General features: G+C 45.7%; 1 protein-coding gene across 2 annotated transcripts in view; it reads right to left on the minus strand.

Annotated features, from left to right (window-relative positions):
• Window positions 1-10,900: 10,900 nt before the first annotated feature.
• LRP6 (LDL receptor related protein 6) overlaps window positions 10,901-18,202 on the minus strand; it is a 132,458-nt gene continuing 125,156 nt past the window's right edge. For both annotated transcript variants that reach the window (XM_068162379.1, XM_068162378.1), the window contains exon 23: window positions 10,901-17,227. In XM_068162379.1, the coding sequence (XP_068018480.1) occupies window positions 16,936-17,227 (292 nt within the window). In that variant the 3' untranslated portion in view covers window positions 10,901-16,935. The remainder of the gene's footprint in view (window positions 17,228-18,202) is intronic.

Here is an 18,202-nt window from a genome sequence, read left to right on the forward strand (position 1 = left end):
GATTTACTGCCTATGATTTGTCTGCTGTGGAGCCCCATAATCTGGAAGAAGTTCAGGGTGAAAAGTTCACAGCTGGGGAGTTGCAGTGTGAGAGAAGGGTGAGAAACAAGCAGGAACCATTAAAGTTGGTTGCCTCCCTTGTTTTTTATCTGCAGCTGGGATGCTCTCGCCAGGCATGGGGTAAATCCCAGATGGGAGACAGAAATTCCAGTTCTGTTACACAACACCTAGCACAGCAGGTTGTGGGGTGGGGTTAGATGTGCTGGGATTAGGAGCTGCTAATCCTAGATCCAACCTAGTCAGTCCATACAAAAGGTTTCCCCTGTGTCCCATGACTTGCTCCACTGCATGTCTGCTGCAGCCACGCAGGTGCAGAGAAGATGCAATTTCCTGCCCAGGGCAGTAGAAACGATGGGTTGCAAAAAAGATTTCTTGCTTAAGTCTTCATCTTTGCTGACTGATATGATCTCTGTGCTGACTTTCATGACAGTCTTCCTCTTGTCATTCCACCCCAGGGTTACTTCTGTCAGGTTCATGCCAAACACAGCTCTTTCCTCTAAGGGGAAGCTCAGACACTTCCCAGGCAAAGCTAGCATGCTAAAAGGGAAACCAGCTGAGTGCATCAGTAGATGCTGGGGGCAGTCAGGACTTGAGTTTTACAAGTTAAGTATCCAGAGTGGAACTTTCTGTCTCCCACTGCAGGGCTTCTGCTTTATTCATTACACAGAGCACACAATGGAAAATTTGGTTTATGCTTTTTGTTACCTTCCCCAGAGAGCTGAACCTGGATTTTCTTGCACGCCAGAGAGCTATTCTAACCCCTGCTGATGTGGATAATACCAGCACCAGTGTTACTGACTCTGCTTCCTCCCAACCTGAAATACTAAACCTAGGGAAGTGTCTGCTAGATTGATCCTGTTTCCTAACTTGCAAGAGTCCATCATCAGTAAGTTTGCAGATGACACCAAGTTGGGAGCAGGTGTTGATCTGTTAGAGGGTAGGAGGGCTCTGCAGAGGGACCTTGACAGGCTGGATAGATGAGCACAGTCTCATGGAATGAGATGTAAGAAGTCTGAGTGCCAGGTTCTACACTTTGGCCACAATAACCCCATGCAGTGCTACAGGCTGGGGACAGAGTGCTGGAGAGCAGCCAGGCAGAAAGGGACCTGGGGTGCTGACTGACAGCTGCCTAAACATGAGCCAGCAGTGTGCCCAGGTGGCCAAGGCGGCTAAATGCATCCTGGTATGTTATCAGAAATAGTGCAGCCAGCAGGAGCAGGGAGGTCATTCTGCCCCGGTACTCAGCACTGGTAAGGCCACACCTTGAATACTGTGTCCAGTTCTGGGCCCCTCAATTCAAGAAAGATGTTGAGATGCTGGAACATGTCCAGAGAAGGGCAAGAAAGCTGGGGAGGGGTCTGGAGCACAGCCCTGTGAGAAGCGGCTGAGAGAGCTGGGGGTGTTCAGCCTGGAGAAGAGGAGGCTCAGGGGAGACCTTATTGCTGTCTACAGTTATCTGAAGGGTAGTTGTAGCCAGGTGGGGGTTGATGTCTTCTCCCAGGCACCCATCAACAGAACAAGAGGACACAGTCTGAAGCTGTGCAGGGAGAAGTTTAGGCTTGATCTCAGAAAGAAGTTCTTCACAGAGAGACTGCCCACTGGAATGGGCTGCCCAGGGAGGTGGTGGGGTCGACATCCCTGGAGGTGTTTTCTTAAGAAGAGACTGGATGAGGCACTTAGTGCCATGGTCTAGTTGATTAGTTAGGGTTGGGTGATAGGTTGGATTTGATGATCTTGGAGGTCTCTTCCAACCTGGCTGATTCTGTGATTCTGTGAAGAGGATAGCCAAGAACTCATCATCACTCAGACTGAGGGCTCTGTTCATATCTGGAGGCAGAAATGCAGGCAAGCATGGGACTGTTTTCACTAAGCAAGGCCTGAAGCAAGACGGATGATGCCAGTGGTGCCTAAATACTTACTGTAGGCGCCTGGGGAGAAATTAAAATCTTTTGGTAGATCAGGGTTCTAAGACCAGCCAGAGGCAGAGGTATGAAACACACTGGGATACAGGAAAGCTACACAGATGCTCTGTATTTAAAAGTGCTTGGTTTCAGCTGTCTTGGTTTCTTCTCTTTCATCAAACTTGGGTGTCTCGGGAAAGGTGGAAAACCTGGGTTACAAAGGTTTTGTGTGGGGCAGGGGATACAGGAATTGCTTCAGGCATTATCACCATGTGAAGCATCAGCGAAAAGGTGAGGGTCACCTTGTGACTCTGGCAAAGATATGGCAGGCTGTTAATAGCAGGTAAGTCTTGTGCCTTGCTTAAGACAACATCAAAAAGCTGTGAGCACCTCAACCACTCCCAGAAAACCATCAAAAATTAATCCCCTCAGGTGCTGTCCAAGATTTTTGTGGAGGCTGGATGTCATATTTACCTCCTATGTTTTGTCCTCTCAGGTAAATGCAGACCACTCAGTCACTTTCTCTCAAGAAGCAAGAAAGTGAAGGCTGTTAATGGAAAGCTAAGCTCTCCAATCCCATCCTCTCCAGAGCTGGAGACTATGCAAAGTGCTCCTCTGTAGAAATAATTACAGCAAACTCATACTGCACAGACAAGCTGTATGGGCAGATGATTTCCACATGGCTTTTCCCAAGTCAGTACTCACATAAGAAAAGCTCAGCTCTTTTCACAGGAGTGGGGAGCATTCCCCACCACCCCTTCAGCAGCCTCACCACTTTTGTCTGTCATTTTATCAGTGATTCCTGGTATGCATTGATCCATGTCAAGGAATCCATCTGTTGTCCCAGTTTGGGGAATTTGGGTGAGTGGGACATAATCTGCTCACTGTCACTGTTGCCAGTTTGGGGTAGCTATTAGTGCACCCTCCCAGAAGAAACCTTCGAAGGTTGCCAACCAAGAGAGGCCCTGTGTGAAGAGAGGACCTGTGCTTAGGTGAAGGACCTAAGCACCCACAGCGAAGTCCTAGATTTTAGCCATAAGAGGACACAAGTTAAAAACTCCGAACCTCAAAAGTTTAAATATGTAACTCCAAGCCTGACATCCCGCCTAGATAGCTAACACACCTCAGGAAATCCAACAGATCCTGAGTCCTCCCTGAAAAGGGATTTCTGCCAATCCAGAGGGCAAAGCACACAAGCCAGACTATGTCACGCAGGAGATGGTGTACCCATGGAAACATTCACTGGGCACACATCTGATTGTTTTCAGCCCCTGTGCACCTGCTGCCTCTTCCTTCCCTGTGTCCCCACAGGTGAAAAGCAGATGGGGTGATGGAAGACTACTGCCAATGAAGTAAAACTCACCCTTAAAGTAGCAACAAACAAACAAGGGATAGTGGTGAGGCAGAAACCTGGGTGTGCTCTGCTATCCTTGGCATGAATTAGCAGGGGAGAGGGCAGAGTTCAGGGCTGAGGTCAGATCTCTGCTTCTCATTAAGGCAAGGAGGAGCCAGGAAAGACAATATTCCATTACTGGGTGGGCAGTGCCTGTCATGTTAGATGCAGTGTCTGCAATCCATTAGAGGAGGCAAATTAGCTTCTAGCGCCAGAAGCAAACCCCAAACCAAGAGCCAGTTTGATGGATCAAAATGAGATGTGAGACAGGAAGAATTTATCATCCCCACAAATACGTTTGGAATACACACTGGGAAGGAACTTCAAGAAATCCATGGAAATGCTTTAAGGGGCAGTGACTCACAATCACTTTGAAGGCTAAGTTTTCCTTTTTACTCTGTTTTTGAAAAAGGTTTTAAGATTCATAAACTGTATTAGCTGTAAATGGAGGGGCCTGGGATAACTTTCTACTCCCTGCTGCCTCAGACACTACTAAGCAAAGCACTTATCCTAGAATCTTAGCATGGTTTGGGCTGGAAGGGACCTCCAAAGGTCATCTAAGTCCAGTCCCCCTGCAGTCAGCAGGGACATCCTCCACTAGATCAAGTTGCCCAGAGCCCTGTCAAGCCTCACCATTTCAAACCATTGCCCCTTGTCCTGTCACTGAAGACCTTTGCAAACAGTCCCTCTGCAGCCTTCTTGGAGCCCCCTACAGCTACTGGCAGGCTGATCTTAGGTCTGCCTGGAGCCTTCTCTTCTGCAGGCTGAACAACCCCAGCTCCCTCAGCCTGTCCTCACAGCAGAGGTGCTCCAGTTCCTTGTAATTTTGGTGGCCCTCCTCTGGATCCATTCCATCAGGTCCATCCTTTGTTTACCACTGAGCCCTTGCAGGGGGATGCTCAGCATCCCATCCTCACTGCTGTTTTGTAAGCCCAGCAGGGTGAATAGCAAGTGACAGTTACCAGCAAGTCTCCTGCTTGGACTGGACATAGGACAAAGCACAGGGAAAGGATGGAGATGTACAGGAGGGTCTCTCCTTTGGGGAAAAGGAGTAGGTAAACCTGCAAAACACTATCAGCAGTGAGTAGCCTGCTTCATAAAATCACAGAGTATCAGGGGTTGGAAGGGACCTTCAGAGGTCATCCAGTCCAACCATTCTGCCAGAGCAGGATCACCCAGGGCAGGTCACACAGCAACACATGCAGATGGATTTGGAAAGTCTTCAGAGAAGGAAACTCCACAACCTCTCTGAGCAGCCTGCTCCAGGGCTCTGGCACCATCATCATAAAGAAGTGTCTCCTTGTGTTGAGGTGAAAGCTGCTGTGGTCCAGCTTGTATCTGCTGCTCCTTGTCCTATCTGTGGGCACCACCACAAAGAGCCTGGCACCATCTTAACATCCATCTCTCAGATATTTATAGACATTGATAAGATTGCCCTCTCAGCCTTCTCTTCTTTCCTCACCACTACTAACCCTTTGCAAAAGGAAGGGTTGGAAAGTGTCATCATTTTAGCTACCAAGAAGGACTGAAGCAAAGAAAGCTGAAAACCACCATGGGAACAAATTTGCAGCTAATACTGTGCTTGTGAGTTTGCAGTTCCTTTGTGAGGATCCAGCAAGGACATTAGCAAGAACATCATCTCAAAAGAAAGTTGGCTAATTACCTTCTGGCCTCGGGGTCCCTTCTTTACAGCAGCCCAGGGATGAGGAAAATTGGCTCTCTTACAGAGTTGAGCATTTTGCTGTAGTTGTTCCCCAGAAGGATATGCTATCAGCTTCTTTGTGCACATAACAAAATAAAAATAAAATCTATAAACACAAATCTCTCTTTTTTTTTTTTAACTTCCCCTGAAAAAAAGGGCAATGAAAACAGTGGAGGCAGCTGTAATTATCAGTAAGGTATCCAGATCTTCTAGGTACATAAAAATATATATCATACAGAAGAGATTTTAAACCCCCACAAAGGTGAACTTATTCTCTCTGGAAGGAACTGATATAGAAATTATTCAATATAAAACCAACATCACAGTTGCAATGCAGCAGTAGCAAATTGGGGGAGAAGAGCAGATTCTTATTCTTGGTGCTACAGTGTGAGATTCTGTCCCTTCTGAGGATGTTTAGACTTACAAGTAACAAAGTGCCTTTGGGCAGAGATCTTAATATTTCATTCATAGAATACCAGGTTGGAAGGGACCTCAAGGATCACCTAGTCCAACCTTTCAGGGTAAGAATGTAGCATAACTGAGCTGGCCCATTTCATATGTGCCCTTGTGGCCAAGAGAGCCAATGGGATCCTGGGGTGTATGAAGAAGAGCGTGGCCAGCAGGTCTAGGGAGGTTCTTCTCCCCCTCTACTCTGCCCTGGTGAGACCACACCTGCAATACTGTGTCAAGTTTTGGGCTCCCCAGTTAAAAAGGGACAGAGACCTGCTGGAGAGAATCCAATGGAGAGCCATGAGGATGATTAGGGGACTTGAGCATCTCCCCTATGAAGAGAGACTGAGAGCCCCAGGCCTGTTTAGTCTGGAGAAGAGAAAACAGAGGGAATCTAATCAATATCTATTAATATTGAGGGGTAGGTGTCAAGTTGAGGGGGCCAAGCTCTTTTTGGTGGTGCACAGCAATAATAAGATAAGAAACAACAGATACAAGCTTGAACATAGAAGATTTCACCTCAAGATAAGGAGAAATTAAATTTTACAGTGAGGGTCACAGAGCCCTGGAGCAGGCTGCCCAGAGAGGTTGTGGAGTCTCCTTCTCTGGAGACTTTCCAAACCCACCTGGATGCATTCCTGTGCAGACTACCCTGGGTGATCTGGCTCTGGCACAGGGGGTTGGACCTGATGATCTCTGGAGGTCCCTTCCAACCTCTAATGCACTGTGGTACTGTGATATGAGCTTTGTTTGCAGTGCTGTTGTATTTCCCTCCTAACCCTTCCATGTCACAAGACAACACAGCAATACAACTGGCCACGGATCATTTAAAATATGGAATGGTCTCACAGAGCTGTGCAATGAAGAAGAGCATCTTACCAAAACCAAACCAGAAAACCCAAAGCCAAACCCTTCTGTCTGAAGCAATCCTTTCCATGACTTACAGTTGGCTCTTGGTGGCATGTGGGAGTCAGGAAACCAAATCCAGCAAGTACCTGCTTACAGCAAGGGCAGCTGATCCAGCACAACAGTGAGACAAATGCCAGGGAACAGGAAACAAATGTTGGAGAAATCCTGCAACAGACCATCAGGCTGAATCACCAAGTCCTCTCAGTGCCACAGGTGATCTGCCCCACGCTTATGCAGTCATGGGCAGAGATAGGTTTTATTACCACAACAAAATTAACTCATGCAGATGAACAGCAAGGGTAGGATGATCACAACTCATCTGTCTTCTTGCTCCTCTCTTTTTGGAGTTAGCTAAAGCTGAAGGATGATTCAAACATCAGATGAGAAGAGAGAAAATCACCTATGTGATAGAAAAGAAGCATCTTAAAGCAGTGGAACCCGCCCTGTCCCTTTCTCCCACTGGTTCCCATGGTCCCTGCACTGCCAGGCAGACCTATGCTTTCTGTAAAGACTCCTTGAAACAAGAGGGATTCTCCCTTACCTGATGCTGGTCACCAAAGAACTTTCCCTCAGATCTTCTGACTCTCTGATAAGCCTGTAATTCTGTCTAACTTTTGACTTCTGAGCGTTTTTTCTGTCTCTGAAGGAGAAAAAGGGATGCCAGTGAAGGCCACAATTGGTGTCTCTTCCCCTCCTTCTTCAAAATCTGAATATATCTTTTCTGTTCAGCTACTGAAGTTAAGCTGACATCATTTCTTTTCCTCAGCTGTTCAGGAAATCCTGGGATGTGGGATTGCCTGCAGAGCAGTGGTTTCCCTCTTTGCTCCTCTTCCCATGCATCTCACTTCTACCTTAGCTCCTGTCCCTGGGAAGCACCATTTGCTGCCCATCCCCATCACCACTGTGCTAGTTTCCTCTCAAGCACCTCCTTCCCTCCTTGCTCCTCACAAATGCAAACACCAGAGGCCACTTGCCCAAGAAGGTACAAGTGGACAGAGGTCCCCACTCACCCTGTGGGGTTGACTGTGCTGCTGAGGAGCTCCTCATCAACAACTGCTGGCAGCCCTACACACAGCCCAGCTTGGATGCTCTGCCTTTTGTACAGTCAAAACCAAGGGGTGATAAAGCAGGAGTGTAGGGGTTTGAGAAGTGAATGCAAGGCAGAGCCAGCATGAAGAAGGCGTGTGGGCACTGCATGGGAAGGACGGGAGAGAGAAATACATTCTTTGAAACAGACAAAACTCCAAATCAGCCTTCATTATTAACACTGCTGGTGGAACAGTTTTGTATCAGAAGCATCTGAAAGTAGTTTTCTTCCATCAAGTAATTAATCCCAACCAGCTGCACTACAGCTCAAGAGCCCACATGAAGGTGCCTGTGCTGCAATGCTGCGGCCACAGGGTTTCTCAAAACACTTGCAGAATGAGAAGAAAGCAGTATCAGGAAAGGGCTCACTCTGTCTCCAGCAAACCCAGCATGCTTGAAAAACAAAGTTACAAAACAATACAAAACAAAACAATGGATCAGGTTTGGGTTTTTTTTAAAGCATCATTTACAGACTCTCCTCCTGCCCACAGCAGAGGCCAGTTTCTGATCTTCTCCTCGGTGTTTTCAGCAGTGGCTATGTTGTTACCTGGAGGGCTAACCTGCTGCTTGCTTCCCAGCTGAAGGCAGCTGATTCTGGGCAGCCCTGGGACACTTTGAGGATGATGCCTAGGAAAACTTTCCACAGATTGAGTAGAAAGTAATAGAATGTAAATAGATTACCATTGGATGCAAAAGGGAAAAAAGTCATGACAAAGTCTAAATAATCCAGTTGGTCTGATAGCTACTATAAAGTTAGTTGTATAAGCTAACTTTTGCTCTTTTTGGTTTCTTTGTTCTAGCACATACTAGCTGGTTGGTTTTGCTTGGCTGTTGCTGACCTTGGCTGCATTCTTGTTGTGGCGAAGTACTAAGGAGCTACTCTTTGCTCTTCTCTCTCTCTTTTCCCTTGCATAGGATGGGGGAAGGGAGCAGGGAGGGGGAAGCTGGTGGTAACCCCCTGGTTTTGTCCAGGGGAATTCTTGGGTTGTTTATAAAATGCAAATACATATAAATATTGTGTATTCTGTACCTATTCATTGCATTTTGTATTTCTAGGTTTTAGTCTGCTGGTAAATATAGCTTCATTTGCTTTCCAACTGAGCTGGTCTGGCCATTTTTATTTTGAGGGGTAATTTCAACCCACCACAGATCCCCACCTCCACAGCAGCCAAATGTAGTTTTGCTGTGAGGACAACGGCATCCTCCACTAAGGAGTGAGCCCCAAAAGGCCTCAGAGGCCAAAGTCTGGTTTTCATTAGGCACTCCACGTAAGGAGGGCCGGGGGGGTGCCAGACAGGAAAGGGGCTGTACACAGGCACAGCTCACAGCAGATTTTTGTGGCCTTTTCCATGAGCATCAGCCCTGGAAGAGGAAGGGCTCACAGCGTGCTGATTCCCGAGGTATCGCCCCCATCACTATCTCCTCCCCCAGACTGCCTGCTGCCCTCTGGCTGGCCCCAAACCTTGGAAGCTGCTAACTCCCAGCACCCCAGTAGTCAGCAGCATTGCCTACAGCCCTTCGTTAAGCAAACCGGCAAGGATCAGCAGTGGTTTGAAACTTGTTACTCAGGGAAATGCAGGGGGAGCTTGGTGGTGGGTCACTTAGTCATTCCTCTCCAGCAAGCGCTCTGTGTGTTGAAGTGGTTATTAGCTTCCTGGCAAGGACACAGGGCTAAGAATTTTGGCAACACTGACAAGCAGAAAGCACCCCGTGAAATCCTTCCATCTCCTCCCATCCAAATGATACTCTTTGCATGTCCTCAGAGAAGTAAACTCGGTAGTTTCTGCAGAGCTTCCCCTTAAACTCACGCAAAATGTTATCCTGCTGTGAAAGCAAAGCTGTGGCAAGATCACTGCCACACCACGCCAGGTAACCCTAAGCATTAGATCTCTCCTGCCCTTTTCTTTACACAGCAGAAGATGGAAGTGGGATAGGGGTGGTAGCTCCCTTTCCTATAAAGGGGGAGTTGCACCTAGCTGGCCTCACAAATATTGTGGTGGTCAAGACCAAGGTAAAGCTTATTTACCAAGACACAGTTTCCATGGGAGAAATGAGGTTTGTGTTGTTATTGTTTTACTCTAAAAAAAAACCACTAAGCTCCACAACATTTCTCTTATGTTCCCAAAGTGATGCATGAGGCAGAGTGATGCAGGGATAGCTGCTGCACACAGCAGGTTTGCTATGAGGTGAAACTTTGCCTTGTAAGGTGCCTGCTTTTCAGTAGGCCCTCCTACCAAATGTGCAGAGGATTCTCTGGTAGCTACAAAATCTTCTCTGTGACAGCTGGTTAAACATGTCCAGCTGCTACCCTACAGCAATAAGCACCTGATCCTGCTTTCTCACCTTCTTAGGGAAGTGCTGCCAATACCAATGCAGAATGGACATCTTTATTCAATGGAATACGAAAGCAAATTGAGATCCAAACCAGACAGGCACACACAGGGTGCTTGAGGTTATTTCCCAGGCTGTGATTTTTATGCATAAAGGCTTGTTAGCAAAGATTTGGGGCTGAGCAAGTGTCCTAATGCTTGGCCTCTAGAAAGTTAATCAATGATGACTGTTTATTAACTTATAACATCACTAACCCTATGGCTATTCATCATAGAATGGCTTAGGCTGGAAGGGACCTCAGGGCTCATCTACTCCAACGTCCTCACCATGGGCAGGGACACTCAGCTGCTCAAGGCCTCATCCAACCTGGCCCTGAACATCCATGAACAGCCACCTTGGCAACCTATTCTGGAGTCACACCATCCTCATACTGAAAAACTTCTTCCTAGGATCCAGACTAACCCTTCTCTCCCTCAGCTCCAAACCATTCCCCCTTGTCCTGTCTCTAGACACCCTCAGGAAAAGTCCCTCTGCAGCCTTCCTGTAGGATCCCTTCAGGTACTGGGCTCTTGCCACTACCAGTGGTGGATTCCAGCACTTGCAGTCACCTCTGCCCCTGTTTACGCATGAGGAAAGACATAGAATCATGCAAAGGAAATCAATTCTTTTCATATTCCCAAGTGGTCTTTTCTCAGACAGGCAGGGAGTGTGTTTTAAACTATGGAAAATATTCCAGTGTCTCTTACCATGGCTGCAGCCCTGTCGTGCCTGGCAAACACAGCTTCAGCATCTCTGCCATCTCTGGAGGCCTTCATCACTAGCACAGAGAAGACACTTGCTGGAGCTGCTGCTGAAACATAACTTCCTTCTGCTTCCTGAGCTACACTCTCCCTACTACTCCAGGCTTTAAGTCCTGCTCCTTGTGGTGTCCCTCTGTACTGCCTCTCTGGTGTGCACTTCGAAGAACTGCATTCGAGATGCTACCAGCTGCATCTGGAAAAGACCAGGATTCAGGAAATCCCAAACAGAAAAAAAGTTGCACCAGAACTCTACCACATTCCAACTGCACAGACTTTGTACAAAGGTAGTCTTCCATAGGCCACCAACAATTTCCAGCTGAGCGCACTCTGGCTTTCATGCAGAGCAAAGACACCCCATTGCCTTTAATTACCTGTCTTCCAGATGCTGAAATAAAAAGAGCAGCTCTCTCCTTTTTTTTTTTTTCCACTCTTAGTTTTATTATAAAAATCAACATTTCATTTGTTACAACTCAGTTTATAGCAATAATTGGACAGGGTTTTTGTACAAGGTTTATATACACCTGACAAGTAAAGCACTTTATTTTACCAAAAACCAGGAAAAAAAACCAAAAACAACAAAACCAAAAACAAATCACAACAAAGTTAGTGAATGAGTGACTAGGAGTGACCAAATATTGGTCATTATAATATAAATACATCCTTGCAAAGCACCATCGTACCAAAGTTGATGAACAAGAGACACCAGCTAGCTTTAAGACAAACAGGGATTAAAGCTTACAAAATAAAGAGAACAATGAAACAGAACAAAAACAAAAACAAGATTAAAAATCTGAAAGCAGCACCAGATCCTTCACTTGCAAACAAGGCTGGTTCAGCTTAAGCCCGGCGGTATCCTCTTTACCAAAACACACTTTCATTTCCCCTGGCTGACTCTTAACTGCTTGGCTTAAGTCTGCAGCCATTTGAATCAGGACTTCAAATCCACTCCTTGTTCATTTAGAAGAGGGGAACAAGCCTGCTCCTCAAGAGTTCCATCCCCACAATCATGCTGCCTGCTACCAAGACAATATCTAGCCTGAACTGAGTATAGGCAGTTTAGTCAGCCTGCCTGGCACAGTCCTGGAGTAGAACGAGGAGTCCCTGTAAATGCTACATTGGCATCATCCACTCAGCTGCCCTTTATAAAGGCAGAAAGAGAACTGCCTCTTTTGGATCACTGCTGTGTTTTATTTGAATTGTTTTTTAGAAAGAAATGGAATGTTTTGCAGTCATTTTCAAGTTTTAGGCCATTCCTAGCTCAGTTAATTCTCAAGCAATAACCCCATTTAAAAAAAATCTCATGGCTAAGGAAGTAGTTTCTGATTACAAAGGTCACATTATCTTTTGCACCCAAAGAACCCAGCTATGTTATTGTTGCAAAAACTGTAAGCAAGCTGCTACATGCACAGCACACCTTCAAAAGCACTTTCTGTCTGTGACAATATTGGTGACAAACAAGACAAAAATGCGCCAGGGGGAACAAATGATTGATGACTTCTGAAGACGTATTTTGTCTCAACAGCAGCAGTGACCAGAGAGCTCTGTAGTTCCTGCAGTTCCCCCAACAAATGGCAGCAATCAGTTAATTCAGCCATTGGTTAGCTGATCAGCTAATCAATGATGAATGGAAATACTCACTGTTTTTAAGACAGTGGCCTTTTCTTCAGCTCAGCACAGGCTTTAAATTGAACCTATCTGCCTAGTACTCATCAATGAAGCCATTTCTAGAGAATGGGCTGTAAGAAATAGAGAAGCAGTGCACAAGTGGAGACCAGAACACAACCAAAGGCCATTAGTGCCATAAGAAAGGATTCTCTGCATGCACCTTCACTGGCAGTGAATTGTGGCACCTGCCATGTCAAGCTGTTTGGGTGTAATTTTCTTCACAATTATGCTAGGACTACAACAAATTGATTTTTAAGCAAAGGAGATTTTACTCATCTGTCGAATGGGACTCCAAAATAAGGGAACAGTATAAACATACAGGCTGCTGCTCCTGCTTGATACTACTCCAGTTTAAAGTAGCAAGTGCTCTGTTGTCTGCCCTACACCCTGGCCAAAAGAAGTCCAGCTTACATAAGACAGCAGGACAGCACTGTGCACTGGCACTCTGAGTCTGCCAATGGGGGCATATCAAATGCGTATGCAGGAACATGCTGAGCTTTGGGTAAATTCACATTATCAAAAGATCTGTGTACCTGCAGATACACTTGTACCTGCACCTGGGGGGAAAAAATGTTATGGCAGTCATCTGGAATTTAAAATACTGAGAGTTCCAACTGGCAGCAACATGAATCCTTTGATATCAGCTCGCTCATTTGCATATTTTGCATTACTGTAAATATTTCACTTAATGTTGCATAAATTGCCATGAATGGAACCCATTCTTCATTGCCAATGCAAATGCTATGTGCATGTTCCATTTCTTGGATCTGAGGTCTTTTCAAATAAAGATCTTGGTATCCAAAAGGAGTGCTCCTTAGGAAGGTGTGACGTGGCAGGTAGACTTTTAAAATGCAAGGTTAGGTCTCATTAACATCACCATTTGAACATGGCCATGGCAGGTGGGTTGGAACTAGATGATCTTTAAGGGCCCTTCCAACCTAAACCATTCTATGCCAAGCTCCTGTGGAACATGCAAAGATCAGTTTGCAACAAACTCTGCTGCAGCGTCTATTTTTGTTTTCTTTTCAAACTTAAAAAGTCTGTTTCTCTCCTAAGTGACATGCCAGCTATTTCCATCACTAACTAGCCAGCTAGGAAGACTCCCCCTAAGTGTCTACACAGAAGGTGCACACTGCGTTAATGCCTCAGTGTCTGTGTATCTGATGCTGCAAGATGAGGACATTTGTCCTTAGCTTAAAAGACAAGGAGCAGTTTTGTTGACATCAATGAGACCATTTCTGTGCTTACAAGACGAACTCATTTGAGCACCTCCTGCATTGACACGTGTCTCATCTATAGTTCTCACCTGAGAAGAGGCAGAAAGCATGGCCCTTACTGAGGGAAGGGGAGAACAAGTGGCTCAGTGGTGGAGAAAACCAGAGAATATATTAAGTCTCAACATTCACCCAGTCTAGGGTCCATTCCTTGGCAATGTTCCAGGTGTGCATACTGGCAGCATCAATGTTTTTGTCATCTGGAGATCAGCCTAATAGGAACTTCAAAGATCATCATCTCTTTCAAACTGCTACTCTAGATTCACTGTGAAAATACCTGGACTTACAAAGGCAGATCACAGCTTCCCACTAAATACATTCTTTGGTTAGGCCAGATGAGAAACAGCCAAAGCTCTCCATGCTGGTCATCTTCAGTGGAAAAATACAGTCTGTGCAATTTGCCCCTCTTCACTTGGACCTCCTATGGGACAGGTGACTCAAAATCCCTGATGAAATGTATGGAACAAAAAAGACTTGACCAAATCCTACCCTGAATTTTATGTCTGCTCCACTGACTTCAACTGAGGTTCATGTGGAAAACTAGCGCAGAAAGCAGGCAGCATGATCCATATGCAGAGAAAACTCTCGCTGGAATTAACACGCTTCAGCAGTTTACCTACAGGAAGTCCCCTCTCCAAGAGGAAGCCTCAGTGAGGCAGTCCAGCTGCAGCAGAAAGAGGATACAACCACTCCTTAAGCTCAACCACCTCATCATTTTTCAAACAGACATTGGCACAGTGAAAAAAGTCTTTTGCAAGAAGAGCCCATTGCCATCGCAGTACAAGCACTTGGACTGAGATACAACAATGCAAGATTCTTCTGAGTTGATTAGTGCAAGTTTCCACATGTGAACCCCCACACGGAATGCTGCACGTGAAAAAATGTAAACAGAGAACTTTCTAATCCTCATCGGCATGCCAGCCTCAGCAACCTCCACCCTGCTGACACACCTGCCCTCCCCCCCCTTCATATCAATGGTTTCCCTTATAGTTCATAATACCCTTCCCATCATCCATCCTGCTGGAGAACATAAGCAAGCTTCTTCACCAGCAAGGAAGAGCCAGAGTAACAGCCACCACGATTCCTAGATACCTAGAACGGAGCTGGGGAAAAAAAGCCTTAGTAATGCCAGATCCAGAGATCAACTGCAATAGCCTGGAGATCAAGGCTTTTTAAGGTTTCCTCAGGTTAAGACCCTTTATTACAGCTGGCATCCCAATGCCACAGTTTTCCTTGGAGGCTCGAAGGACTCCAGAGGAGCGGCAGCACTAGCAAGAATGACTTGTCACTAATTCTAACAGCATTGAAGGCCCATGCCACATTTTCAGCTTATTTCTTTTTCTGTTCAAACTGGCTGGGAAACAAGCAACAGAGAACAATAAAACCCAAAGGGCACCTTTGAACAGTTGTTACACCCATACTATGCCCAAAGGCTAGGAGGCAGAAGCTCCTCAGTACCTTTGTTTTGAGAGGGCAGATTCAGAGAGCCACTCTTTGAAGGCATGGAGCACCTTTGAGGGATTAGATGTCAAGAGAAGGTGCAAATGCATAATGCCATCTAAGATCAGGTACACTTCGAGCTCCACTACAGCCAAAGCAAACTCAAAACACTGCACTGGAGTCAGAGAGGAGTTAATAGTATTCTAAGCTGCCCCTCAACCTATACAAATAACGTTTTCACTCGATTTTTATATACTCTCCCTGTCCAAATCACCATGGTGAGGCTCATAGGAGAAGGGGCTAAATATGAGAATATACAAAAATAGAGATGCAAATATAAAATGGTTTGGTTAAAGAATGTCTTCAAATGTGACATTCCCAGCGGTTAATACTACAGTATTAAACTCACGCCATGCAAAAGAGGAGGTATGTCAAAAATCATACTGAGAAAAACTTGCCTTTACCTAACACAAAGCAATCAGGAGCAGTTCATACAGCATGGGAACCCCTTCCAATAATCAAAACATATATTTTTTTTTCCTTTTTTTCCTTTTCTATGGACAGTTGCTCCATTGAAAGTTAAATGCTTCCTTATTAGGAAAAAATAATATATATATTTTTATATATATATATATATATATGATTTGTATACTGTGATATCAATATACACTGAAAGTACTGCAAGGATATATTATAATAATAATTATTATTATTCATTTACAGTAAAACTAACAATACATGGTTAAATTTATAGTTTATAAATATGCTGTCTCTATTATATGTGTTATAAAAATATTTGACATTTTGTGGGCACTAGGTCAAAATAAGGTTTTCTTTTTTTAAGGAACTAAAAATTAGAAAGGGGGGAAAAAAAAAAATCATTCAGGTATATGAATATTACCCTTGTCAATGATGTGAAAAATCATACTGACCTGGTACAAAACAGAATCCTACTGCACTGGTAAATGAAGGAGGGAATCCTACCTCTACTGGCTGCATGAAGAGGCTAATTGGAAGGAAAAAAAAGAGAATTTACAGCAGCCCAGTTTTAGCAGTACTTTAAATAAGGACATTGTGGTTTAAAGTGACAAGGGCAGGAAGAAAGGATGCAGAAGAGATGGGAAAAGCTCAAGAGGAGGGGAGAAAAAGGGGAAAAGCAAACTTTAAAATAGAGCAGAAAAAAACTCATTGATATTCCAGAAGCAGGGAGAAAGCTCTAAAGGCTCTAGTTTGGTAAATTCATTAAGGAAAAGCAGAGGTGCATTAACTTTAAAAAGTGATTGGTTTTGTGGATTCACTGCTACCATTGCTGTGTTCCTGTAGAAAACAAAGCCCTTTGTGTAAGGTTCAGATCTGTCCTGATTGCGTTTTCAAGTTTAACTTCAGTTGCTGGCCCTCTGTAGTTAACGTAGAGGTTATTTGGCTACTTCCAAGTATCTATGGTACACTGCTCCGAGGCAGACTTCTTTATCCTCCGTTACTTTAAACATTTTTGGTATTGACAAACCCCACGGCTCACCTCGCTGGACAAGTGACACATCCCAGTCCTTCCACTTCCTTATGTGCTGAGTCACTTCACTGGATTTAAGGCATGTTTTTGTGTTCCATTTGAAAAAATAAACACTTTTTCTTTTGTTTTGTACAAACGTCTGGGTTCTTTTATACAAAATTTTTTTTTCTTCTTCTTATGGCACAAGCAGCAGTTGCTGGTTAAGAAAATATATAAATATCCTTTTTGGGTTTTTTTTTTGTTTGTTTTTCTTTTTTTTTCTGTACAAATATCTTCAGCTTTCCTCCACCCCGTTCAATAACATTTAACTGTACACTGTCCTACCTCAGCCACGGCCGAGGCGCTCCCCAGCAGAACATTAGGATATTTACACTTCCAGGGCAGAGGCAGAGAAGGGGGTGGGGGAGCTGCTCCTCATGAGGAGTCCGTGCAGGGGGAGGGGGGCGGTGGGTAGAGGTGGTGCGAGTAGCTGCGCTCCGTGTAGGGTGAGGGCGGGCAGCTCTCATAGTTCTCCTCCGCCGACAGGTACTGGCTGCGCGGCGTGGGCGGCGGAGGCACGGGCTCCGAGTCGTAGTTCAGGTCGCTGGTGTAGCCCTTGGCCGCCGCCGTCGTCACCCGGCGGCTAGGGGCATAGTCGCTGTCACACACGTCCGTACTGCAGGGCGTCGTGGGCGGCGCGAAGTGCCGGTAGCTGTACGGCCGGTAGCTGCAGCAGGGACAGGCAAGGGAACAGCGTTGGCGTCTAAGCATCGGGAGTTGTGTTTCAGGGACTGCTCTTGCAGTCCTCTAAGTTAGAGCCCTGCCTGCTACTGCTATTAGAGGGAGCATCCTTAAAATTTCAGAGAGTCACGACACGATAAAAGGAGGATGGAGGCAGTGACCTAAGGTGACAGAGCCATGGTAGGAGTGGCAGGGCTGGAGGCAGAGTAAGACACCAGTGTTTCAAGGCCAAAGGCCAGTTATTGGGGCACAAATGTCTTGGTCAATCCCTATTTGGTGATGGAACAACACTGCTCAACAATTCCAAAGAATGGTTTAGGTTGGAAGGGGCCTCAGAGCTCATCTGCTCCAATCCTCCCCATCATGGGCAGGGACACCTCTCAACTACACTCAGCTGCTCAAGGCCTCCTCCAATCTGGCCTTCAACACCCCCAGACAGGAGGCACCCACAGCCTCCCTGGGCAACCTATTCCAGAGCCTCGCCACTCTCTGACAGAAGCCCCACCTTTGCCCTATAGTGTCAGTCAAATTGCAGCAACTAGTGAAAGGCATGCTAATTGTTAATTATCTGTGGACAACAAGCCCCCTGAGAACTCACTTGAGGTAGACAAAGTTGCTTCAGAGACAGTGGGGCAGGAAGGGCACAGGGGCAGAGAAAGAAGGAAAACAGCTGTGTTGCAATTATACAGAGAAGATGCAGTGTTTCCATCGTGCAATTTATGGATACCAACTTTCAAGCCCAGGAAGAGAGACTGAAAATTGCCTGGCACATTCATAGCATTCAGGAGAGTCACTCACCAGAGCGGTAATTAGGGTAGAATTCCCAAAGGCTGCTACCACAAAACATGTTTTAAAATGAGCCCAAGATAGCTCACAGGAAAAAAAAACCAGAAAGGGAGGTTCATGGTGGCTACAACTACCAGCATCACAGTCAGTGGTTGGGGGCAGGTGGGGATGCAGG

The sequence above is a fragment of the Melanerpes formicivorus genome, unplaced genomic scaffold, assembly GCF_026170545.1.
Source record: "Melanerpes formicivorus ecotype bairdi unplaced genomic scaffold, bMelFor1.0.p_v2 SCAF_64, whole genome shotgun sequence".
Taxonomy (NCBI): Eukaryota; Metazoa; Chordata; class Aves; order Piciformes; family Picidae; genus Melanerpes; species Melanerpes formicivorus.